At 32.8% G+C, this 26,918-nt stretch overlaps 1 protein-coding gene across 2 annotated transcripts; it reads left to right on the top strand.

Moving 5' to 3' along the window:
• Window positions 1–3,323: 3,323 nt before the first annotated feature.
• Window positions 3,324–25,317, top strand: LOC137925002 (uncharacterized). 2 transcript variants are annotated; one of them, XM_068768430.1, is made up of 3 exons: window positions 3,324–3,389; window positions 7,679–7,753; window positions 24,600–25,317. In XM_068768430.1, the coding sequence occupies exons 1-3, from the start codon at window positions 3,336–3,338 to the stop codon at window positions 25,113–25,115; spliced, it is 645 nt and encodes a 214-aa protein (XP_068624531.1). In that variant the 5' UTR covers window positions 3,324–3,335; the 3' UTR covers window positions 25,116–25,317. The 2 variants fall into 2 exon arrangements, 1 of the variants encoding a protein (XP_068624531.1); XR_011107624.1 differs by lacking the exon at window positions 24,600–25,317 and adding an exon at window positions 10,116–10,330 and having other exon boundaries at window positions 3,375–3,389.
• Window positions 25,318–26,918: the final 1,601 nt, after the last annotated feature.

The following is a 26,918-nucleotide window of genomic DNA, read 5'->3' as shown; positions in this document are numbered from 1 at the left end:
TCGGTGATGGTACATGGTGAACATGGCAATCATGAATATCCCCTCTAAGATATCTTTGGAGAAAGGTCTATCTAGCCCACAGACACTCAATGCAGGGCTTGAGTGTCTACGGGCTGAAACGTTGATGACGAATTACCTATACCTCGTGATAAAAAATATATCACATCTATCCATAGATATGCACACACGAGATTCAATCTTATATGTGAATAGAGATAAAAAGAAACTGCTTTTGATGCGATGAGACTAGATTAATCTCCTTGAATAAATGGAAAACGAATAATTCAAAGTAATACTAGTAGTAGTAGCATTGAAGTTGGTAAACAGAATTTCGTTAAAAGAAATTGGAAGGATTGTATATACTATATTAGTATACAAGCACGCTTCAGAAAAAACATAAAATTTAAAGCGAATTTGTATATAATTATTAAATCCATAATTCGCTTAGCTTTAATTAATCTATAAATGTATATATATTTATGTTATTTCTCGAGAACTATTGAATAACTGTTGAACAAAATTATGAATATCGGTTTTATTATTAGATTTTTATTTCGAATTAAAATCGTTAAAAACTGTTTTAAATGCCGAATCGTTAGCTTTAAATATACTACGCTGTTATTAATTTATTTAATATAAATATTTTTGAAGTCTAAACGTTCGTTGAGTTTACTTTGAACTGTCGATTTTCAGATTTTTTATGTTAAATTTTTTTTCGATTTCCCGACCGAATCCCAGGGACTAATCGGTTGTGAGCATTGATTCGAATGCCTTACGTAACTCTAATGTTTCGGAACTTCACCCACCTTTTCGGCGACCTCGGCATTTTCCCGTTTGACCTCGGCATGTATAGGCTGGGCGTTATTTGTCACGATGTCAAGGGCGCCCACCGCTCCCCTCTTGCGTCTTCTAGCGCTTGAGAGCTGTTGACAGACTTGAGCAGTGTTACTTCGAAGAGTTTTCGAGACACGCTCGTTTCGGGCATTATCATTCACTTGAATACTGCCTAACATCTTGTTTTTCTCTTTTAAAACTTGAATCGCTTGTTCAAGTCAGAACGGGACCACCCTCATGTATCAAAACTCATGTATTCAAAAATAAAAGATTTATTTTCGTGCATTATTCAGAGATCGATATTCAATAAGAACTCTAACGACATCAAAGAATTTACATGGTGCTTAGTTACATATATACTTCGCAATTAATACGTGTATTTATATGTAATAAATACTTGTAATTAGGTACATTTAATTGTCTTAGTAATTTTACTGCTTACTGGAATGTTGACTCGTAGTTTAGCTACTTATATATTAGAACTGAAACCGCTGCTGTGTGTGCTGCCCAGAAAAAGAGAGCATGAGCTCTAAGCATCACCGAACTGACTTAACAGAACTGCCGATACTGTCCCTAGTCCCGCCGCGCGGATAAATACAGCGCGGTACTGCAGTTTCGGTAGCACTATTACATGCAATATACATTTAGGAACTGCCTAGCCCAATATATGATGAAATCAAGAAATATTATTTAATTTTAAACCAATATAATTTAAGCAAAACCTCAATGTCTTTATATGTTTAGTTGCTTAAATTTCTTAAAGTATATAAGTACATTAAAAGTAAAGAAACTATCTCCGATCAGTGTGATTATGTATACTTCACAAAAAATATGCTGAATATATCTACAAATATTTAATAAGTGTAATAAGTGAATGAAGACATTATTTAAAATACTAAAAATAAATAGTTATATAGAAAATGAGAAAATTATAATAAAAGAAAGAAAAATTTAAATAGTCAAATGGAAATGCAAATTATTAAAATTTTAACAAATACGGCGAAGGATGGAAGGCGATGTTTGAATGTAATGTAAATGAATGCGGTAATAATGATATAAAATATGAAGGATGAAGGAAGGAAGTAAGAAAGAAAATGAGAATAGAGAGAGAGGGTAAAAATAGTAAAGTTTGTGAAGTAATAATTGTAAAATGTATCTCCATCGCCAAAATAAGATAAAGGAACGAGAGGCCGAATATTTACGTTGTTATCATATGGTAATTAAAAAATATTGCCGTTCTCAAATGTGGCCAGAAGGACATTATCAAATTCCCTGAAATATGTCAAAATAAGCTGTTGCAATAAATTTAACATGATTTACTGGATAACCGCTAAAAATTTTGATCCGGATATACAGTTAAAAGCGCTCCATGCGTCTGTTTAATGACGAAATATAGTCGATGCGTAATTGAGGGATCATTTATAAATAACGAATGATTTTATAATATAACTCGTATTATCCTTGGAACATTTTTTTGAGAGACTTTTAGATGCGCAACGCATTTATCGTCGTTGTTATTGTATATCGTTGTTATGAGGTCACTGTAATAACAGTCTGTCGGGTTAAGAAAATAGTTACTAATTTTTGACACTTTATTTACCTACATCTCTCAATTAAAATTAGTGAGTCGTGTTTATATTAAACTGTTAAAGTAAGCCTATCAGAAAGTACACCAATAATAACGTCTCTCTTAATATCTCTACTTGCGCAAGAGCATCAACCAATTCAGTAAAGAGCGGTATCCATATAGCATTAAAAATAAAGATAAGCCTATGAATAAGCGGCTTTAAAAGGATTACACTTTTTTAGGCAACTGTGTGCGGTATTACAATACATGTAATTCTCTTAATCATGTTGTGAATTAAAAAGCTCGTTAAATAAAACTTGGAAAAAGTCTATTATAATCTGAAATATTTTTAAGTAATACAATAATATATATATATATATATATATATATATATATATGTGTGTGTGTATATATATATGTATATCGATGTCCGGTAGTCATACTCTGCGCTGGTAAGGAGCTCTTGGATTTCTTTTCATACGTATCAGGGACTAATTAAAACGATAGCGCTGTGCCATTTAAAACGGGATATCTAGTTCCTGGCTATGCATTGTTGAAACTATCCCAGGAAGCTGAGACATGCTAACGAACAGTATGGTTGTATACTAATGTTTAACTACTAAAACAAATTACTTAATTAGAACGAGAAATAGCCAGTACTTACTCGATCAATACTATGACCAAACGCAACACAGCAAAACGCTAAAATCAGAACCTTCGCTTTCATGTTTTTCATCTATCTTGCATGTTTACAACCAGTCAACATTTCAAGTAATAAAACTTTGTAATAAAATTGTCAATAAATGTTCTCTATTTCGCAATATCAATATCGAGAAATGGAAATGTATAGTTTACATTAAAATATAGATTTGTTTTGAGATTAAACATTTAGTTTAGTCTAAATCAAAGAGTCTAAATTATAGATATACCAGATATGTACAAGTTGTTAATAATATTTCTTCTTAGTTTTGTACATGGATATCAAGATGTAAGTACAGTGTACCAAATTACAGCTTACACTTTCTTACTCTTATTTTTAGCAGATGGACGGACTCCTACTGCATGGCTTAGGCCTCCCCTAAGATAGCCATGATGACCTTTCAGCGACTTCCCGCGACCTTAACTATGTCGTAGGTCCAACTAGGGTGGGGGATAATTAGTGTAATATAAATAGGAGTTAATACTATAGAAATGATAGAAAATAAGCAAAATAATTAGAAACTTAATTGTAACAGAGCCGACCGTGGGGGGGTTTTAGTCAGTAAAAGTCTGACACTGCCTGGGCCCTCCATATCCAGGCGTCCAATGAGGATTCCCCCCCCCTCCCCCGGCTAGAAATTGTAAAATAGTAAATATAGGCTCTGACTACGTTAGAGGGAAATTTGTAATAATAAATTTAAAAAAAAAAAAACTAGGGTGGGGGGGCGTACCCATAAACCCTCGAAATCAGCAAATGTCACCTGACCAGTAATCCAGTCAAAAAGAAATTTTCAGCGGGTTACTACAACGAAATTGTTTTAATTTGAAGGCACTATTAAATATATACTTGCAAATACTTACATATTATTATGACAAACTTAACACAGATTTAGATTAAATGAATAATTTTTATCAGAACCTAAGGGCTCCAGCGGCCATTGTTCTCTGCTTTTTTTTGATCCGACCACTTCCATTTCAACTTGTCAATCGACTCGGCTATATTGGTTACTTTTGTTCATCTACGGATCTCCTTAAACCTAATTTGATCACGTAGAAACGACGTCTTTCTTAAGAAAGACGTCGTTTCTACGCTATTCTCTACGTAAGTCCAGCTTTAAAGCTGGACTTACGTAGAGAATAGCGTGACTGGATGCTACAAACCTACGTTTGAGACGATTCATGATGGCCATAAGAACAGATTATAAATCTTTAATAAGATGTTATCCTTTTTCTTGGTTGAACTTTTAGTATTACCAATAAATAAGTGTTATTTTGGTTAAATATTTGAACAATCATTTCTGAAAACGAAAATCTGTCGAAATAAATAACAGAATTTATTTAATTTCATAAGTGAGCTAAGAGACATTATTATTAACAGAATCGAATTGTTAGAATATTCCCCAGTGAGGTAAACTAGCAGCGATGTTTGAATAGAACAAATTGCCTTTGAAATCTGAACGCTCTTAATGACCCACCGTCCTCGGACCCCGATCTCAGTGTAATCGTGTCTTTGACAAATGAAATTTCAGCCCCGGGCAATTAGGGGACGATACCTAATGGTGTATGTTGTATCATATACCGTCACTCTTGTATAGCTTTATTGAGTTGATACATTTTATTTATTCTGAAGTCGTTTTTGTATATAATTTTAATGAACCATTTTATTATATTCTCAATGAAAGTATTCACAATGATTTTTTGATTTAGTGGCATCATAATAAACTAAAAATTGTCTTCAAAATTTTCGCCACGGGATGTCCACTGCTCCCTTCCAATGAATTCTCATACGACAGGTAGGAAGCGGTCTACGTCCAGCGCCGACAATAATGTGGACAAGCGACATTAATAATCTCGCCAGTCCCCATTATGGGTCCTAAGACGAGCTCATCTGTTCTGTTCAAAATTATATTAAGCGATAAAATTCAGTTTTTTTAATTTAAATACTTACTCAACTCTTTATGGTTGCGTGGAATATTTGACAGGAAAGAATAATTACGTTATTTAATCTGTGGGCAAAGAAAAGTGTCTTTTTTTTCGGTTCTTTTCGCATTTTTTTTATTAATTATCTGTAAAAGAAACTTTCTCTAACTTCACAAAAATTCCAATACCATTCCGATAAATATAAAAAAGGCATTTTCAATTTTTGCGCGTAATGATGTATTTGACGATTGATTTTTATTTATAAATATGGACTGTTATACCTTTATTATCTTTTATTTTATTATCTGTCTACGTCTACAATTAATAAAAGATTAACTTTACATAATTCAGAGTCGAACGTTATACAGTTCAGAATGTTTGACAGCTATGTTAAACTTGAAAGGTCCCTACGGGGAGTTGGGTCTGCAAACATCGCTGTGAAATAAATCGATACGTTATTAATACAAACAGGCCCACGTTACGCTACTGACACCGATACATCGCGTATTAAAGTGATCAAACTTAGCAAGAAGTTTTAATACAAAAAGCCTCTCTACCGAAGGTTCCGGAACCACCGCTCCCTAAGGGATATGTCCAAATACAACAATACGAGTTCCTTGAGGCGTTTAATTTGACTATGGATGTGCCTGTTTAATTATTCAAGATGTTGAAAAATCTTATTTATTAAGATTATCGTAATTCTCTGTCTACATTAATACTTTAATTTTTATCGAATTTAATCATAAGAAATTAAAATCTTGTAAGGAATTTTATAACCGACATTAAAGTTACTTACAAATAATTGTTAATGGTGACATTAATTGAAGCAGTTGATTAACAGATATCAGTTGTCACACAAACATATGCTTACAAAGTTCCTAACCTTATTGGCTGTCACTCATCGTATTAACTTCCGAAAGAGTGTCTACGATAGTGGATTAGTATTGTTCTGGCCAGTGGTGAGCAACCTTTTTAATCAGGGGGCCAATTTAAATTTTTAAATTATTTGGCGGGCCGCACATAAAGTAACAATTATTACTTATCTTTAAAACTATATTTGTAATAGGTTTTATTATTATTATTATTATTATTATTATTATTATAGGTTTTATTATTATTAAAAAAATTGCGCATACGCATCGCGTTCGTATTGCATTTTTAACGAAATCGCTGTGTCAGTAGCTCGTTACAATAATTTTATATATAATTAATTTTATTACAATATATTGATGTGAGAAAGTCAATAAAATAAATTAATTTTGCGGAATGCTTGCCGGGCCGAATAAAAATGTTAAAAGGACCCCAAGCGGCCACCGGGCCGCGTGTTGCTTATACCTGATATATGCTATTGTTTGTCTTATAATGTCCAAATTTCAAGCTATTGAACTATTTAATATTATAGTAATTCTCGTTATTATTTCATCTCTAAATAACCATGTTTGGTTTATCACATGCCACCTTGCTAAACCTACTATCTTTGTCATCCTACACGTGTATGTAATATAAGGTACACTTTATTCTAATGTTATGAAATCATGTCTGGATAATATAACCGATGCTTATTTAAAGTCACAATTTAAAATAACCATTGTCATTTATTTCACAGTTTTATGTGCAAATATAAAGTGTTTGTTGGTTATTTATTAATAAATTCCACTCATCAATACGGTGTCATTGTGCGACGACTATAGCGAAACGATAGCGCGAAGCAAACGATTACTGGCGCCATCTATCGGTGGCGTTATAATGTACACTGTCAGGACATGTATATTTAAGTATACGAGTATGTATATGTCTCATAATATTCGAGTAAAAGATTTTTCCTCTTTATGAAGTACTTTTACAATCCCACTCAGTAAGTTTGAACGAATAAAACCTCGCAAGAAGTTAGTAAGTTTATTAAAGGTCTGTGCATAGTCATTATACGTGACTCGCCATTTACAGACCGAACTGACCGCCAAACGAGTTCAGTGTTTTTTTTTTCTGTGTTAAAATTTAAAAGAAAAAGAAAAAACTAAAACGTTACTCGGACATCCGTTCTTCCCACAGGAGCTTCGTACTTCGTACAGTAAAATCTCCGTACAGTCTAATTAACAGAATCAAATTTTTAATAAAATTTCGCAAAACTTTATGAAACTTCAAATTATTAAAATCAAAACACGTAATGAACGTAAATTATTCGATAAACGAACATTTAAATAACAAATATCCTTGGCAATGATGCGGTTTGATTATTTTGTTTTCATTTAGGATATATGAGACAGAAAATTAATATATATAAATCGGTATTGATAAACATTTTAAAAGATGTGTTGAAGAGGGGTTTCTTCTTGCTTCTTCTCCACAACCATAACACCTTGACAAGCAGAGTAGAGACCAAAACAAAAATAATTTAAAAAAAGTCGATGATCAAGACCAACCTGTTTAAAGTTGAATAAATTTATGATTATTATAAATAAATAATTTTGCGTCTTTTCACTTGACCTTAATTTGACCTGAATTCTCAACTCGTTTTAAAATTCCTTTGAAAAGAAAATTTTAAAGTAACAGGTTTCACTCATTTAATATTTAGTTTATCCGTCAACTTTAGTTAATATTTTAATGTAAGAATTTTTATTCAAATTTGTACTGTATTAATTTAAAAAATAATGATTTCAGAAACTACAAAACGATGCTGATCTGCAATCTGTACTCATGCCGCAGGAGTTGAACCCAACTTTTGTCTCGAATAAGGTAAATTTATTAATCTGTGAGTTTGAACTGTAGTCTGTGACTCGAGAATCGGGGATTCACCACAAAACTTTGCAGTGCACAAACGGCTTAAATTGGTAACGTGTATTTATATACATTAAGTGCAAAGTTAAAAGGCTTATTCAATTCAAAAGCAGGACTTACCTTATGCTGTTTGATTGATTATAGGTGCAAAATCTTTAAAAGTAAGAATATATATCTCATTTACTATCAATGAATATATATTATATCCAATGCAAAAGTCTTAATTTTCTGAAATAATAAATAACGTAATGATAACAAAATTAAAAAAGCTGGATTCGGATTACTTCATATGAAAATTAATGATTATTTATTATCTGTCCATGCAGAATGTACTCGCAGAAGTTATTGTCTTGTAGCATTGATAAAGAAAAATAAATTAATGTAGCATATTTCAATCATTATACGAGATTATTGAAAATAGTTGTAAAAGTTTTATACTTTTGCTAACAAACGATCTATACTGCCTATTAAAGCTTTGGCACCTGTTTATTTATTTATTTCGTTAATTAGAAAAAATCGCGCCAGTGCAAGAATTAAAATAATTACAGTAAGAATTTATAACAATTACAAATTCTGAAGCACTTACTTATTCAAAATGTGAACAAAATTCACAATATCATTACATTATAACAGAATAAACGATTTTTAACACAACAGCAAATATATCGAAGTAAAATCTATTAGTAATACCGACAGTAATATATAAAAATTATTGATATCGCTTAACCTTAAGGTTCTAAAACGAAAACCATGGATCGGCAATTCCAACGTAAGACGTCTTCTCACAAGGTTGACAGACGACCATGTCAATGCCGTTAACGCCGGAGGCCTAGACATAGGATGACACTGGATGACCTAAGGCTAAAATCAAGACGGTGATTAAAAGCGATATAGAGAAAAGAAATGTAACAATCGGGTCATAGATTATGAAAGATGCCTTACTGGAAAACCACTGCTTAATATTAGTCGTTGTAAAGCGCGTTACTATAGATTGATATGTGAAAAAATTGGCTTTAAGAAAGTTGTGTATTGAGTTTAAATGAATAAAAAAATACATGTTATGGATATCCATCCACAAGCAACAAACTGGTTGAAAATTGGACGTCCCTATGGCAAAAAATAAAGGTATTGATATCGGTTCAAACCGGATATTTGCTTTTCTATCAATTCTTTACGCCATTTTCCCGTTGGCATTTCGATTTCTACAAATGAGGTTCAAGATTTCTAAGGATGCTTAACTTAGACCTCTTAATAGACTTATTCAACACCCTCGGGAACCTTTATGTAATTATTCGTAGCCTAACCTAAATTGTTCTTTGATAGTTAAGCTTACAAACAACAGTTAATTGACGATCAAAGTTTTAAAGAGACGGTTAAGTAGTAATATGTACGTGATAAGTACACATAATTCTAGATTTCAATATGTCTTATTTCTCATACAAAATCCAATTAGGTTCTGATTAGGTCGTAATTCATTAAGTATCACTTACCACACATTTATTTTCGAACATATGCAACAGTATAATGCACCATGCAATATGTACGTTTTATTATTATTAATTAACTAATATTAAATAACTAATAATAAAACGTACATATTGCATTTTTATGTTGCATATACGACTGTTGATATAATAGAGACAATAATTATTAGTACGACATTGTGTTTAAAAAATAGAACCATTAAAAAGTTAATAAAACCTTTTATTGGAATTTTCAAGACGGCATGCATTTACAGATCAATCATTATAGACTTCATTAAAAATGACATAAAAAAATATTTGCTAAATATTACATAGTAATTATACGTAATTATTATTATATAAACTTATGGCCAACCATGGCCTTAGTCAGGCCAAATTTTTTTACTGGATCATTTGTTATATATGTAAAATCTTTTAAGTTATTGAATATATATCTCACAAGCTATTCATTAATGTATAGTACATCCGATTTAAAAACTTATGGTATTATTGATCAAAAATAACGAAGTAATAATATAGTAATAGATGATCTTTTTAAAAATATGATTACTACATAGTATATTTAATTATTGTTTACTATCTGTTCCTGCAAAATTTGTACTGACAGAAGATATTAGTCTGTCGCAATCTCATAGATAAAATAAATAAATGTAACATATATCCGTGCGATCATTTTATTCAGAACGTTTGGAAATAGTTATAATAAGTTATCCCCTTTAAATCTTTTAGCAATTATAACAAATCACCTGTACATTAAATTTAACATAAGTTAAAGTAAATCTCTATTTTCTTTCGAACACTCACAAAATAATATGAATATTGTATTCACGTTTCAGGACGAACCATGGAAAGCGATAGTACCAGTTCGACACCGACGTGAAAGTAACCTAATAAATGTTTTAGAGGCTTACTCTACTTTCTCAACGATAAAGTTTTACAGTCGAATACTGTCTTGCGTTGTGTTAGCTTTGTCGGCCATTATTGAAATCTCAGTTTACGTAATAGAGATGTATATTACATAATAATTACGGATGTTATTACATTAAATGAAATACACTTTTACTCTATCTTTGAAATTACTTGAAAAATCATATCAATTGTCAGTATACCTATAGTAAATGGGTCACAATGTGCTTGTGTTCTAACAGTTGTAGAAAAAGACTAGGCATGACCTTGATAGAAAACATTATTCTCTCATATTTAGTACTACTTACTCTTTTCCTATAACAATGGGATGCCAGCCAGTGCTATGAAATTTTAAAATATTTTTTCTAATTTGCAAGTTTTACATCAGACGATAATTAAATAAAGCTTACAAGCATTCGCTGAAAGCTATTTAGGTTATTCAAATTTTAAGAAATAATTACGATTTTTATTTATACGTAGCTTACCTTCTCATTCAATATACCTCAGTTCCTAAAGACGAAGGTATCCTACAAATGTGTGTTTGCAGCGATTAATTTCGGAAGTGAAACGTCGTCTCTCATTTCAGGCCTCATTGTAAAGGTTGCAGATACTCAATGAGCCATTAGCAAGGCTCCGAGCATAAACCTCTTAAAGGCAAAAGTTAAAGTGACAATTGGCAGGCCTTACTGCTTTTTATTTTTTATCGATTTACTCCTACGAACTTTGTGGATGATCAGATTTTTTTCTCTCACAAACAGAGGAAGTTTCATTTTTCCTGTTAATTGCTCGGTATATAAACATTAGACTAATATCAAGCACATGGAGGATTTACAAATATTTGCTACCACACCTACCTTATGCCATTACAGTGATTCGATTCTCTTTATCACCCTACTCCCTTTTAATATCACAAAATATTTTACAATAAATTGGTGCGAAAATAAGAAAACACAATCAATGAATGACAACTTATGAAAATTACAGATTCCTAATTCAAATGTAATATTTCGTTTATTTTTAATTATGATAGTATTTATGGTCATACCAAGTATTATGCTATACACGTATAACAATTTTTTTCACATAAAGAATGAACAAGTTTAACTACTGTACTTTTTATAGGAACTCAATAACATTCGTAAATTTATATTTTTACGACGGTAGAATGGCAAACACTTTGGTTTACTTATTGTGAAGTGAAGAGATCTACATAAAGGGTATTTAATTATATTTTTATTATTTATAGTATTGTATTCGTATTTGATTTGTATTCATAACATATTTAAATAAATTCTTTATCTTTTCATTTAGCCGGGCGAGTCACAGTGACACGTAAGCTATTATTTTATTAAAGTGTTACGGTTTAACACTATTTGACACGGATTTCAACAAAGCATTACCCGATACAGTTAATGCGCCGTTGATAAATAAAGAATTTCGTAGTTGTGATTAAAAGAGTAAAAAGAAACATGAAAAATATGTAATGTCATTTTAACTACCCTCTTAGGCTTTTTGTTTCTTTTTAGTCGATAGGCGCCCACTGTAAGGCAACGAATACCCCCCAATAAAGCCTTAATGACTGGTCTAGTACCTAGTCCCGTATCCAGCGACGACTCGCGACTTTAACTATATCGTCGGTCCACCCAGTGGGCCACCTCTACCAACTCAGGCCTAGTAATCCTTTAAGGTAACAATGACGTCACCAGGATGGTTTTCAGAGCGATGTTTTATTCTGCCATATGTGGCAAGCCCACTAAGTAGCGAGCAACTTGTATTAGTCCACTCGTATGAAAGACCTGGTGAAAAAAATAAATCACTGCAATACGATCACTTCATCATAGCACAAAATATACCATTTGAACACAATATTCGTCTCGCGTTTTATGTTATCAAAAATTTTATTTTATTCAATACTATATTCCACTGAGAATAAAATGTAATTGATAATTTATAAATAATGTTTTTACTTCTTAACTTTTAAACTTTGTTCAGTTATTATTATAAATCACATTTGCAACTGATTTATAAATTGTAATTTACTGAAGTTTTTACAATTTTTACAATCAGATATCGTCGTCGTTTTAGACTATAGATGCCCACTGCTACACATAACGCATCCCTCAAAGACCCTATGGGGGATATACCATAATCGCCTCGCTTGGCGGGCGGGTTGGCGATCACAGTGTGGTATTATGGTACGCAGAGGACGCTGCTGCCTATCCTCTGAAAACTTCTAAGCAGTGGCAATTCTGAATAGTTAATGTACAAAGTGTGAACTACGTGTGTTTTTGTTCAGGGAATCAAACCCGAGATATACGCTTGCAAGTCTCAGTCCTCTACCGCTGTGCTACTACTGCTCAGTGTAATCTGTTATATGTTATTATTATTATTTTTATTGCGAAACTGTTATATACCTGCAACATTTTCATTTATAATTGAGCTGGTCGTAGCCTAAATAATACACCTTTAGATCGTAACCTAAGTAATAAACAAAAGATTTATCAAACAAATATTTGAAAAAAAGTTCTATTACGTGTTCGAAGGATTTTAAGTGATATTACAGTTTGGGAATTTATTAATATAACTACTGAATGAAGGAGATTTGTGAAAGTAATAACAAAAAACGAATTTGTAGTGTTCAGTCCGTGTTATATACGATGTCGGGCTGCAGAAAAACCAACGTAATTAAAAAGTTTTAATTAATTTTTTATATAAAAATAATTTACGGAGATCATTTCTTAGAAAATATGTGGTCTAAACAGGTCAGCACGTCAGTACATTCTTCAATCCGCTAATTAACAAATGTGCCATTGTATGTAGCTTCTAATAAGGTATATACACTTTTACAACTCGGCAGGCCAACTCTATTTGAAACCACCAAATCTTACTAGATATAATATTTTATTTTTTTTGATAACTGTGTCATTAACATCGATAATACGAGACTGCATTATATATCATACATTCTACAATAGTATAGAAAGATCTGGTCGACTTTTATATTAAATAAGTTAAAGGCTATTTATATGTCATTACCGGTATCGACATATATAAATAATAATCTTAAACTAAGCGTGAACGTAAATGATTGGTGTTGAAAATATATATTTAAATTATTTCAATATATTACGCCTGGCGACTTTATTTCGCGGGCTTATTTAACCGGAATGGACTCAGCCATTTTTTTTTTATTTTACAATATTATATTAATCATTATCTTTTTTAATTTTTACCAGGTACAAAATTATATACACGAAATTGATATAATAAATCTTAACTACAAATAACTACTTTTTGCGAGGATAATTTCATTCTAGACCAATAAAAAAAAATAATCAAGTAAGTTCTATTAGGAGCTAGTTTGAAATAATGCATTTAATAAAAGCCAACTCAACCCCCTTGCGGGTGAAATTTCGCTAAATTCGTTCTTAGCTAATCCTGAGCTTTACTTGGTAAAAAGAAAATCCAAGCAAGCCAAGATTCCAGAAAAATCACAGACACGTGAGTTTAAATGCCCAAGACCAAAAATAAAAAATAAAATAAAATTACAACAAATACAAAAAATTAATATTACAAAACAACATGAAAGAACAATATCAAACACCTATAAACTATGGCATATGGACTGCCCATCTTCTCTATATTAGCAGACGTAAAGTTACACAATCCAATTACTATTTATATTTTTTTCATATGACATAGCGTACGTATTAAGGGTTTTATTCACGCTTATAGCTAAGAGCTAGTAAAGTGAAAATATTTACAAGCGAATATAGCCTTGTCTGCGTTTTAAACGAAGTTTGAATTAAATTTAGGCTTCGTGTTCGTGTATGAATGGCAACCATATAATGCTAAACGAAAAGGTGCAAGATGTATAGGAAATAACAATCACGATACAGTAAGCTCTCTGAGAGAAGCGGAAGATGTTTTCGTAGAAATAAGAGAGTGTCGACTACGCTAACCCAAAATAAAATCAATGTAGATTATAATCTTTACTGACAAAAATCCTATGTTTTTATTAAAAGTATCGTTAAAGATTACGCAAGTTGGGCGTTTACAAGACTTTGATAATTGTTATATATAAAGCTGAGCAGTATGTTAATTCAAAGATTTCTTTAGTACAAATATATACTTTGCACCACATCTATGCTTATATATAGCTTGACATAACGTTATTCTACTAAATATACTAGATTCGTTTCCTTTAGAGAATTCCACGAGTAGGTTTAACTCATGGGAATTCAATTATGTTTGGTAGACATATCTAAGGACGTATCCATTAGATTGTGTTAAGCAAGAGAGTGTTACCAGAGAAATATACACGTGGAAAGTATAAATATAAATCAAAACAATATATACTAATATAATATTAATTTTAGGCATATAACTAGACCGTTGATGACTTGATATCAACAGTCTTTTACTGTCTTACTATGATAAAACAACTACTATATTTCGTTGCTCTGAGAATAGAAACATTACATTCAAAGCTATGTTTCTCAAACAAAATCACTGAGTATGACATGACAAAATGCCATATGAATAAAATCGTATAAAGTTGGTCATTTTTATTTATAAATACGCATCAGTTTTAATACAAGATTATATAATCGCTTCATTATAACGGGACTTCAAAGGCAAGACGCTGAAACTTTTTCTTTTACGAATTCCGAACATACGAAATAGGTCATTATTTTTGTGAGTGCTTTTAGCAATTGCATTTAAATTAAAAATTATTTAATACTCATATTAATTAATTAAATCATTGGGAAAACCATGTGCTCTAAAATTTAAATTATAACTAACTACAAAAATACCTCTCCAAATTTTCGTGAATACCGAAACTAAGCAAGGAAAGCTTGAAAAACTAAAATCGGAATTTTGATATAGTTAAATTACCGTAGATAAATAATGTAACCGGTAAAAAATACAATCATAGTCGTCGTCGTTTCAGCTTATAGACGGCCACTGTAAGGGATAGGCTTCCCCCAAAGATGTCTATGATCCCTATCCCAAAGATGTACTATAATCTCCACGATTAGCAGGCCATCGCAGTTTGGAATTGTGATACGCAGAGGACGCCACTGTCCATCCTCTGGAAACCTTATTGTAAGCAGTGGCAAACCTATAAGATATAATATTTTATCCCGTGAATCCGACACATGACATACGATAACAAGTCTCATTCGTCTATCGCTGAGATAGCCTAACCACAGCCTAAAAATAAAATATATCCGTATAAATATAACATTTAGTACGCTTATTATAATTATGGTAATTCTACTGAGTCTTGTAGAATTATAATCAACATTTTGCTACTAACTCATTGTTTCTACGTACGTATCGATAGAGAAATCTCCAATATTATGTTATTTGACAAACTCGTAAATTACGCGATATGAATAATAATTTTAATGTAAGATGTAATTATGTACATAAGAGTGTTTAAATATGGTATGGATGTTTATGTTCAGGCTATATATAGGTACAAATAGTTAAAAAAATCATTGATGTACCAAACAGCTCCCAGTTTCGCGATAAATCATGGTGTGTCATTTATATTAGATTTATATTAAAGAGGTGTTGCCAATCGATTGGCAGGCTAAACAAGCGTTTAGCATAAGGCTTGATTTACGGGAATTTAATTGGAAAACGGTCACGCGTTTGAAATGGATCGCGGTATAAATATATGGACGGCGATGCCTCAGCCGCACACGGTACGGCCGGAACAGCCATGAATTGGATTTTGTTGCTCTGCTTGATCGCCGTCGCGCTCTGCCCCATTATGGTAAATATATTTAATTATATTCAATATCATCATATTAGCCGATAGACGCCCGCTGCGACGCATAGGCCTCCGCCAAAGATCACATACATAGTACAATACTTGTTAAATACGTCTCGTTTAAACAATATATTTCAGGGGTGTCCAATGTCCTTGTTAGTTTGAGCCATTGTTCGAAATTTGAACTATTTCACAAGACGCAATTTAAAACGCATTTAAAACACGCGAAATTTTGATTATAAGTATTTTATAAATTGAAATTATATGACAAAAGTACAAAATATGTGTATTGAAGTTAGATATGGTTTCACACGTATGTGACATCACTCCTTGTTATAAGATGCCGGTTAGTTAATTATGATCGGAGTTTGGATTTCGCTAATTTTATGATTGAATAATAATAATTATTATTCCCACCAGTAATTTGTTTCAATTTCCCAGGAGATGACATAGCTTTTTTATCACTTTTTGAAAGACTTTATTTAAAAAATTTTTGTACATTTGTGTATGACAGCGAACTAAATGCCGAAGGCTTTCTCTGCTAGTTAACCATTAAGGCGGTGCAGAGATAAATTGATGAAGGTAGGTGAAACAAGTTGATTTCATAAAACGCGAAAAATAAAATAAAAAAATGAAATCAAACTGGGAAAGAAGAAAATCACATAAAAACAAACTAATGGCTACTACATTATATAATTTTACATAAATATACCATAATATATGTATACATATTTATATACATAAATATATTTAATTATCTTCATATATACAATTCAACGAATTTGTATTCTGTAATAGGACACTAAATAATAATGTATTGTCTTGCGGTTTTGTTCCAACGTAATAAGTGATGTTATTAAGCGTAACAAAACCGTGTAAGCAAAAGAATTGTAATATACTGAATTATTTATAATATTGAGAATAAATTGTGAAATAGAATATTAGTAAGTTATAATAGTATTGTATGGATAGAAAATGAATGCTGTGACAATGATAGAAAATATAAAGGATGAAAGAAGGAAGATAGAGAGACATTGTGAACAATGAGAGAGAGGTGAAAATAGGAAAATTTGTGAAAAAATCATTGTGAAATATATCTATGTCCCAAAAAATAAGACAGGGGACGGAAGGCCTCCCAATAACAGGGGCCATAAGAAAAATTTGTAATATCGTACACAGTTGCCTGCAAAAGAGTCGCTAATGTTATGACCTCGCTATTATCTTAATGTTTAAACACATGTAACGTTTTCTCTGTAATATTTTATTTATTTTCTTAACATTTTATTACTTAGGTATTGTTTTCAAAGATATTTTTATAGTGGTAGTTCATGGTTCTTTTTAAACTGCATATTATATATTAAAATAATGTTTATATAAAATACTTTTTTAACATCAGAATTTATGCAATTTACAATATCTTTATCGTCTACCCCCAATTTGATCGCGCGTACCTGAGCAAACGTATAATGCAGGTCGAGAATCATTGGTATAAATAATCGAGTCGGAGTTTGAATCAGTGGTTTACTTGGAATTGAAACAGTTAAAACATATTAAGCGACGTTCCAAGCCAAGTTTAATCACTTTATAGACCGTGAGGTAATTAAACATAAGTACTCTTCCACCTACTAAGCCGATGAAATATATAATATGACGTTACGAGCAGGATTATTTAAGGCAGTCCTCAATCTGCCACTGTAAAGAAGGTGATAACAGCCATCGTGTTCTGCTTCGTCCAATTTACAGAAACTAACGTTTACTAGATCGTAAGTGAAACATAGAGTTTGTTACATTGTGACAATATGTTGAATGTTTAGTATTATCTGAACTTATATATAAGGCTTGTTATATTTTGTGAGAACTAGAAGCCATTTTTAAAAATACTGTAATTTTCATAAATAGTCACTTGATTCGGGCAGCGTAAGGTCGGTCATCGCGGCGATGGAGGAGACCTATGACTTCCAAAGAGCGTCTATAGGCCGATATAAAGATGATAAATCAATATATTATTAGAAAACTGAAGTGTTATTTATGCTAATTGCTACGTGAATCGTTTCTTTAGACCACTCTAGTTTCTCTAAGTATTGTGCTAGAATTACCGAAACGTTTCTTTTTTTTTCTAACTGTATATTATTTTTGTTGTTTTCTGTTGCATTTTATGATAAAATACTGGTAGAACTGAATGCATAATTTTTTATTCAAGGGCGAGGATTTCGATTCGGGCTTCGATTTCACAAGCAAATACGCCGAGCTGGCCGCCCCCGCGCCGGCCAACATCGACCTGGACGAACTGGTGGCCAGCCTCCGAGCTGCCAGCAACTTCCCTTAGTGTCCCACCCTCACCCGGCCAATCCTATTGAACCTTCCTTGAGCGTTATGTCCCACTAAATACATGCTTGTTAAAAGTTACGATCAAAGGAAACTAAGATTCTGCGTGCGGAATCTCTTTGAGATGCAGCCATGTCATTTATAAGTTATTAAAGTATCGAAGCGTGCTTTTGTCAGACTTTGTTGGAGTTTTCTTTACACAACTTTATTAATATGAGGAAATTGTTCAGAATTCTTTTCAGCCGGTTCACAAATATATATCTGATCTCAAGGATTGTATGTACATATCCTATATAATAATTATTTATTTATTAATATTATAATGGTATCCGCTGAGATGTTAAGGTTTTGGGGTAGATACCATGGGCCTATAAGCGCAGCGTAAGACGTCACACGGCGAATAGACAACATTGTTAATGTCATTGGGACGTATATGTATGTATGTAAGCTGCTACCGAACGACCCTATTAGAAATCCATTCCATCCCTTACCTTTTTCATCACTTATAAAATCTTACACAATATCGTTTAATTTTATTTTTTACAATATTTGATTTAATAAACCTTAAAAATTAATTCCAAGATAAATCAAATACATTAGATGTATATCAGTGTATTGTAATACCGTACACAGGTATCAACAGAAATTAATCGTTATATATATATATATATATAAGCAATATGAGGAACTCCGATTTTTTGGTACATAATAAGCAAAGGTAAAACAGATATGATTTTCAGTAGCTGATCACAATACAAGTAAAAGGCATATTAAAATTTTAAAACTATAAAAGTTCTTAGAAAATAAGCTATCGTAAATATATCTCTGTTATTCTACTCGTAGGAATAATCCTAGAGTTCAACATGCTTATACAATCTGTTCGTGTAAGAATACGAATACGCCTCGAATCAAATAGCTCCTAATTAGTTATTTCGTTCGTACGAAATTTTCGAAAATATGCGCTCAAATGATCTAATTAATCGACGCTAATTACGAACTTATCGCAAGCTGCATATGGGATAAAAGAAAAAGCAATCAATAAAAATAAAACTGTAGTTTATTAGCTTCTTCAAGGCTACATAAGTTCAAGATAAATAATGAGAGAAAGTAAAGATGTACTAGGAAGACGAGATTCTCTTCTCTGAAGTATCGACTGAGAGATCAGTCGAGCCACTTACGTCGCGCAGGGTATAGTCGCTCGTAGTTCAGATTGACGTCAGAGTGATGCGGTGCAGCGATGTCACGACGTGACTGACGACCTAGCGGTATATAGTCGTAAGGTACCTACGGAATCAAATACACGTGAATCGCATATTACAGTACTTTTATTCCATTAGTGCCTTATAGTAGTAGTTTAAGCTGCAAGACTTTCATTGCTGGACATAAGCCTCTCCTACAGATTTCTAACATGATGGTAGGAGATTGCTACATGGATACAGCCTCCTTCCGTCGACCGAAGATCTTAACAATTACGCCTGTTCTCTTTGTTGGTGGGAATTCATGGTTGTCTTGATTGCCAATCCTTGGTCTCCTATTCAAAAATTTAAAGTCTCAGCGGCTAATAGTATTGCGTGCTATTTAGCTTGCCCTTGTCCATTCCAACTTGCCAATCCGCTATGGCGATTTGAATTTTTTCATTCCTGATTCGATCTCGTAATAAAATTTCGAGCATAGCCTTCTCCGTAGCTAGTTGACTATAAGCTTGCCAATGAGGCCTATAGTGAAAGACAACGTTAGAATGACGTAATCACTGGTAGCAGACATTAGGTAGTGCCAATTATAAAAGTCATTGATATTTTTATAAGACCCTGAGATATGGAACATTATATTTGACACCAATCTTTTAAGTGAAAGGTTTGAGTATAATCGTACAGATCAAATAGCAGAGCTGATTGCAGACGTCTTGTATGGATCTATATCTACAGCATGGCTGCTATTATGCGATCGTCATATATTTAAACATCTATCTACTCCTAGATGAACTACACCTGCTTTATGAAGATGTGTTAAGACATGTAAATGTTTGAACTATTTATAACCATGTTAAGAGGAGCGTACTTCTCGAATGTCATTATAGTGATCGAATATCTGCGAACCTAAGCTTTGAAGAAAATATATAACATATGTGATAAGGTATCTGAGATCAAATTCTATCCGTTGAATCACATCTGTGCTCATGCTAAAAATAATCCTTTATTTCTGGAGTTGCTACCATAGATATTAACAGGGTGGACTATACAAAAACTTTCTTCAAATCCCGCCAACCACAGATATACAGTTGCTGTTTTTAAACTATAGTAAGGAGAAATAACCATGTACTTTATTCTCGCATATCGGGTTCTCGCTCCAGGCTTTCATTCCGTATCAGTCTGAGGTTGTTTCACAATTTCCCCAGTAAAAACTTATACCAGATACATTTAGTTCTAAGAAAAATTTCTTCAAGCCAAGCATTACTGCACCGCTGTAGGATAGGACTTTTAATCAATGGAAGAAGAATTCATCTTTATAGATTTACAAAGGTTACCTTTATATATAAACCATGATGGCGATTGGTACAAGGAAATCTATTACAACTCTTTATTCTCGGGTTTTCCTATTCATACTGATATATAATAAGATAATATAATGTACGCATTAGATGTATTTAAATTACCTTTTTCATAAGAAACCTTGCATAGATCACCAAACAGAAATTTTAGCGTTAAACTGACTATAATGATGATAGACATAAGTAAACATTTATATTTAGTGCGCTAGGGAGCCAGGTTTTAAAATTTGTGTGACTTTTGTGAGGATACTGCTCCCTAGGTACCGTATTAATATAGTAATTGGCTAATTAAGAAAATAATCAGAAGCGCCTTCTATTATATATTCCAGCATATCTGTACTCACCTGTGCGAATGCATACATGGTGGATAGCAAAAACAGAAAGCAAACGAAAAAAAAATTCATTTTAATTAATTCCGCGCTAACTTCTGCAACGGCCGCTGGATCTTAATTAAAAAAGTATTATGACTTTGGAATAATTGCTTCGCACGGCATTCGCTTCGCGTTGCACTAACGTATTCCGATTTACAAGGAGATCATTGATTACTTTTTTAAACGGATAGTTGACATTTTAATCTATTTTTAAATAAATTATCTGGTGTTGAAGACGCAAAAAAAAGACTTAATGACTTAATTTATATTTCAGTTACGAACGTCCAAAACTAGTCATAGGGCTACTCCGTATATTTGCAATAACTCCGGGTAAAAGCAGTCAGTACCGAACAACCACCGACGACCTTACAAGATTTACTGTCAAGGTGTATTGCCCACCTTATCAGTGGACGTTCTACACTACGCTTTCCGATCTGTGGTCCTCACTCTAGAACCTTAAGGCTCTCTGTTCTATGCATTTATGGCCCGCCATTGTCACTTTAATTTTACAGTACCTTGGTCTATGTCGGTTAATTTCATTCACCTACGAAAATCACGAGCATACCTCTCTCTTTAATGATTGTGAGCTTGCTGAGAGCGAAATGCATATCAGTACCTATTTATTATGTATAATTACTACATACGTATACTGTCACAGCCTTTACGACCTGCTTAATAACTGAGCGGTCGCATTACGTATGCGCTAATCATAGTACATGAGTATCGGAAGCCTTAGCAAGGTGATAATGAGGCATAGAATGCAAGTCCGTTTAATACAACGTGTAAGCAGAAGATTTATTCATTATTTATGTAAGAAACAGCTCAAGCGACGTTAGGAAGTTTACGTGGAATTAATGGAGGTAGTGATAAGACGCTGATAACACGGTCTGACCTACACAGAGTTTTTTATACGAAAAAACGTTCTTTTAATTAAACTCAGAAAATTTTACATATTGCAAATTGTTACTTTCATTAACAGTTTAAGAGTAGAATATGTTTTCTATCCTAACTTATTTCAAACAGTGGTTTGTGGAGTAAACCGGATGGGTGTTTCATACGGAATAATAATTGACAAAATGACATGGCGATTTATATTCTTGTGGGAATAACATAATAAGGTGTTGCGATAGTCGCTCGGCACATCAATTGGCACGCCGTTTGTTGAGATCTCGTTTTGTCAATGTGTTGTCTGTTACGGTGGGTTCCTTGACGATTAGTTATTATGACATTTTAATAAAGTAAATAAATGGTTACTGCAATGATCCTATGCGTGTAACGGTATGGATTAATTAATGAATAGGGTTTAAAACTAGAGTTTGACATTCAAAATCCTTTTCTGACTGCTCAATGCACTGTCCAATGTTATGATAATTTTCGGAGCCTTATTTTTGTAACAAATTTAATAAAAACACTTTTAACACCACGGACCAATAAAAGTCCAGCGCGTTGCGGCACGTCCGCAGGCCTATTATATATATATATATATAGGTTCACTTACATATTATAAAATAAAACATAACACAAATACACACAATAACTAAGAAATATTTGTTTATTAATTTGCCCTTTACACGTACACCATAGACAATAACTAAAAAAAAAAAAACATTTTATATGGAGGTACAAGAGGCGGTCTTATTATTTGAGGCAATCTGGAACAGACAACCTTTGGATGGAGATGAGAGGCATGCAGGATAATGGTAATGTCACAAATTACACCAGGAATTTAACGTTCACGGGCCGCCGGCGATAATAGCTTGCGTTTTGCACAGATTTACTTCTAGAGATTGTGGCCTTACTCCACTTACTGTAGATTATCATATGGATAGGAGAAAAAGCGTGTGTGTACGTATCTATTTATTACTAGTATAATTTTTGGGTTTACTTTCATAAGTTATATTACTATAATTATAGTGTACAGTAAACATATTTGTTATTACAATTGGAAATGTTTACAACTTAAACTATGGGGAAAATAAAAATCACATCGAAATCGATAAATTGGTGCTAATTATACACCAACATTTTTTTGCAAAGTATCAGAAAACAATAACATTGTCATCATTATTTCAGCTGCAGGATGTCCATTGCTATACAAAAGTCTCCGACATTGATTTATAATAGAACCGTTTACAAGTACTGGTGGTTCTGAATATTATTTCCACTTAATGCACTCTATTCGAAGGATATGTCTAGGCAGTAAGTTTTTATTGTACCAAATTTACAAGTTGTTGAAACAAAATATATAATATTATTTTTACATCTCTCTCGAGTATTCCGGTGAAATAGGTCGGCATAGGAAAAATTAAACATTATATTAGCCCTTATGGAAATCAAAACAGACGTATGCAAGCAAACATATAAAACAGGTCAAACATTTACTGTATAATATACGTACTAAAATATTAGAGACCAAGGTCATGCGGGTGATAAAATGAAACACATTTAAATGTACACGTGGTGAATAATGCTATTGTATGAAGAAATAAAATACGGTAAAGTTGAAAACGTAAATTTACTTTCGTGTGAGAGGTTGTACGAAATATAAAATGAAAGCAATAGGCACATTGTTTGTGTTAAATTTTATATGGTTCACTAATTCGTACGTAAGTACAATTGTTTAAATTGATATCCATCGTTACACACCATAGACGCCGACTGCAAAGCGTAGACGTACCCTAAAACTATCGAATATACTATTAACGTCACGCTTGGCAGGCGGGTTTTCGATTACAGTATATTTTGATACACAGAGGACAACACTGCTCATTCTTCGGAAGCATGTTTGTGAGCAGTGGCAATCATATATTATTAATGCACAAAGTGTAAATTAAATAATATTGTATTCCGGTAATCGAAACCGGTATCTACAATCGCTCGATATCCATTATTAGGAACTTTCATCAAAGACTTTGTTTTTCAAATAAAAAGTGGAGTGCGAAATCACATGTAATTTAGTATTGGAAAAATTAGATTTTTAGTTATCGTTGCAGCCCATAGACGCCCACTGCATGGCACAGGTCTAACCAAAATATGTTTATGGAGGGATTTATCATTATTGCTACGCTTGGCAGGCGGGTTGGCGAACACGTATTATAGTATGCAGAGCACGTTGCTGCCCATATTTTGGAAGTTCGTTTATGAGCAGTGGCAATCCTATATAATTAGTGGACAGTGTGAATTATGTATAAGACTTTATCTCGGGAATTGAACCCGCGGCCTACGACCGTCAATCTCAGTCTTCTATCACTGCTTGAGTTTGTAGTAAATCCTCGATAATTCATTGCACCACTGCTTTACAAGAAAATTGAATATCACTATAATATATACTATCTCATATCTATCAGATTCCCCGTAATAATAAAAAAAACATTGTATGTTTCAGGCACAACATCCAGAAATAAACGACCAATTTGATACTATACATATAACAACAACACCTAAAGTCACCGATGTACCCGAAGATGAAACGCCTGTTAATATAACTCTTCGATCTGGAACCAATGATATAAAACCTATGTCTTACATACTGTGCAATTTTTACAAAATTCTTAGAATGCAAATAAAGAGAATCATATTGGCGCCGAAAATTAAATCGGTGTTGAAGAACATAGGAACATGTATGGTTAATGGGGCCATGGAATTGATTGCGTATTATTTTCCCGCACCCATTATACCACTTATTACATCCGCAGCCGGAATGGTGATACCATTTGAACCGGTGGTGATGTTGAAGCATAGAATGCCTGTCTCTAGCTACAGACGTGCTATCATCATGGCAGTGAACACGTTTATGAAAACGTTTAATGACTTTAAAATGGATTACGATGATGATCCTTACATGACCAGAAGATTTAATCGAAGATTTATAAAGGATTCTAAAGAAAAACGTGTGATTTAACTTTAAGTGACCAAATAAATATAAAATCTATAAGTTTAACCTTCTTGTTATAGATTCAGCAACCTGTATGTTTATATTTTGAAGTAAATAGTACTTTTTTTATTATGTACGCCCTAAACTGATCTTTCCATATCTAATATATCCATCTAAAGACTGGTAGAGATCGCCTCTGAAAGATCCCCTATATAAGACCGCCTTTTGTACCCTCATACATAAATGAACTAATTAAATTTTTTGCTACATATCATTTATTATTATATTGTACGAGAAACTATAAATAGTTAAACATAAATGGATATTTTATGTCCTTCGATAAGTACTACAAATAAAAGTGTGATATAATAAAAAAACAAACTCACTTCACGTTAAAATGTATTGAATATTTTAATTTCAATCGTTAGCCGTAGATTTAAAATTCCTAAAACTAAAAACTTAAAATCCAACCGTAACGACTCGGTATTAAAATAAGCCGTAAAGGCTGGCCTCTATTGATAAGAACTAATATACTCCACGGGCAACGGCACGCTTTGTGATTGATTTAAAGTTTGAAAAAATTTTAATTTCAAAATCCCCTTTTATCGCTTCGAATTATATAAACATTAAGAAAGGATAAAAATAAACAGTGACAGAGATTTGCGATCACTTACGATCACTTCCCAGGTCCCCACGGGTTCACTTCCCAGGATACAATCTTATATAATTCACACTTTTTGCATTAATTATATAGGATTGCTACTGATCACAAATTAGTTTCCTGCGGAAGAGTATGAGGGTCCTCCGCATACCACAGTACCACACTGCGATTGCCAACCCGCCTGTCAAGCGTGGCGATTATGGAATATCCCCTATATATGTCTTTCAGGCAGACTTATGCTTTGTATTGGGCGTCTATGGGCATATTTATATTTTTATACTATTTTTATTATCACTTAACAATTACCAATAATTAATATACGTATACGTAACATTAATAAGATATTGATTATTGAAAGACTATAAGAACCAAGAAGGAGACCACGGATTGCCAAGCGTCGGACGTCAATCCACAAGGTGGTGAGACTATCAGGATAAGGTTGTGTGTACGCAGTGCGCTTCTATCCGGTCTTACTGGAAATCAGTGAGAAAGGCTGATGTTCAACAGTGGGCATTCTAGATCTAATGATAACGATAAATGACTAAGAGACCCGACACTATATGTGTCGGTCAGATCTTAGCTATGAATTACTGAATACAATCTTTATAAATAAACAGATTTTTTTTTTTCAAAAACTTGGTGTATAATGAAATGTTTTTGTACTGTATTGTAAAGTACTATTTTCTGGAGCATAAATAAATAATGTTTGTTGTTCCAGTACTGGAACAAATGTATTTTTGTGATCGATACCACAAACACTTAAAAGCTACCCCTTACCATTTTTTAGCCAACATGGCAAATACAAGCCATACTGGAAATCGCGTATTAACTATAAAACCTTTTTCTTAATGATAAGGAAACTAATTTAAAATGATGAATGTAATCGGTAAAATCGTACTCAAGCTATGAAGGAAATAAGAAAAAAATCGTTTTTTTTAAAGCCTTAAGATTGTAAAGAGGAGACGACAGATCGTCAATCGTAGTATAAGACGTTCATATACAAGGTAGACAGACGAACTTATTAAGGTCATTGGAAGAAGCTGGAGGCACGCCGTTTTCAAACCAATGTTTTTCTAAATCTATAGGACTATTTTCCGCAGGAGACGTGCTACAGCTGAAATAATAACGGTTTCCTGCAATTGACTAGAACATTTAGTACGAAATTTCAA

This window comes from Battus philenor, unplaced genomic scaffold (assembly GCF_028537555.1).
Source record: "Battus philenor isolate CCGP_79_NKW_IND1 unplaced genomic scaffold, ilBatPhil1.0.hap1 SCAF_25, whole genome shotgun sequence".
Taxonomy (NCBI): Eukaryota; Metazoa; Arthropoda; class Insecta; order Lepidoptera; family Papilionidae; genus Battus; species Battus philenor.
The sequence above is the reverse complement of the archived record's forward strand: the minus strand, read 5'-3'. Positions and strand labels throughout refer to the sequence as shown.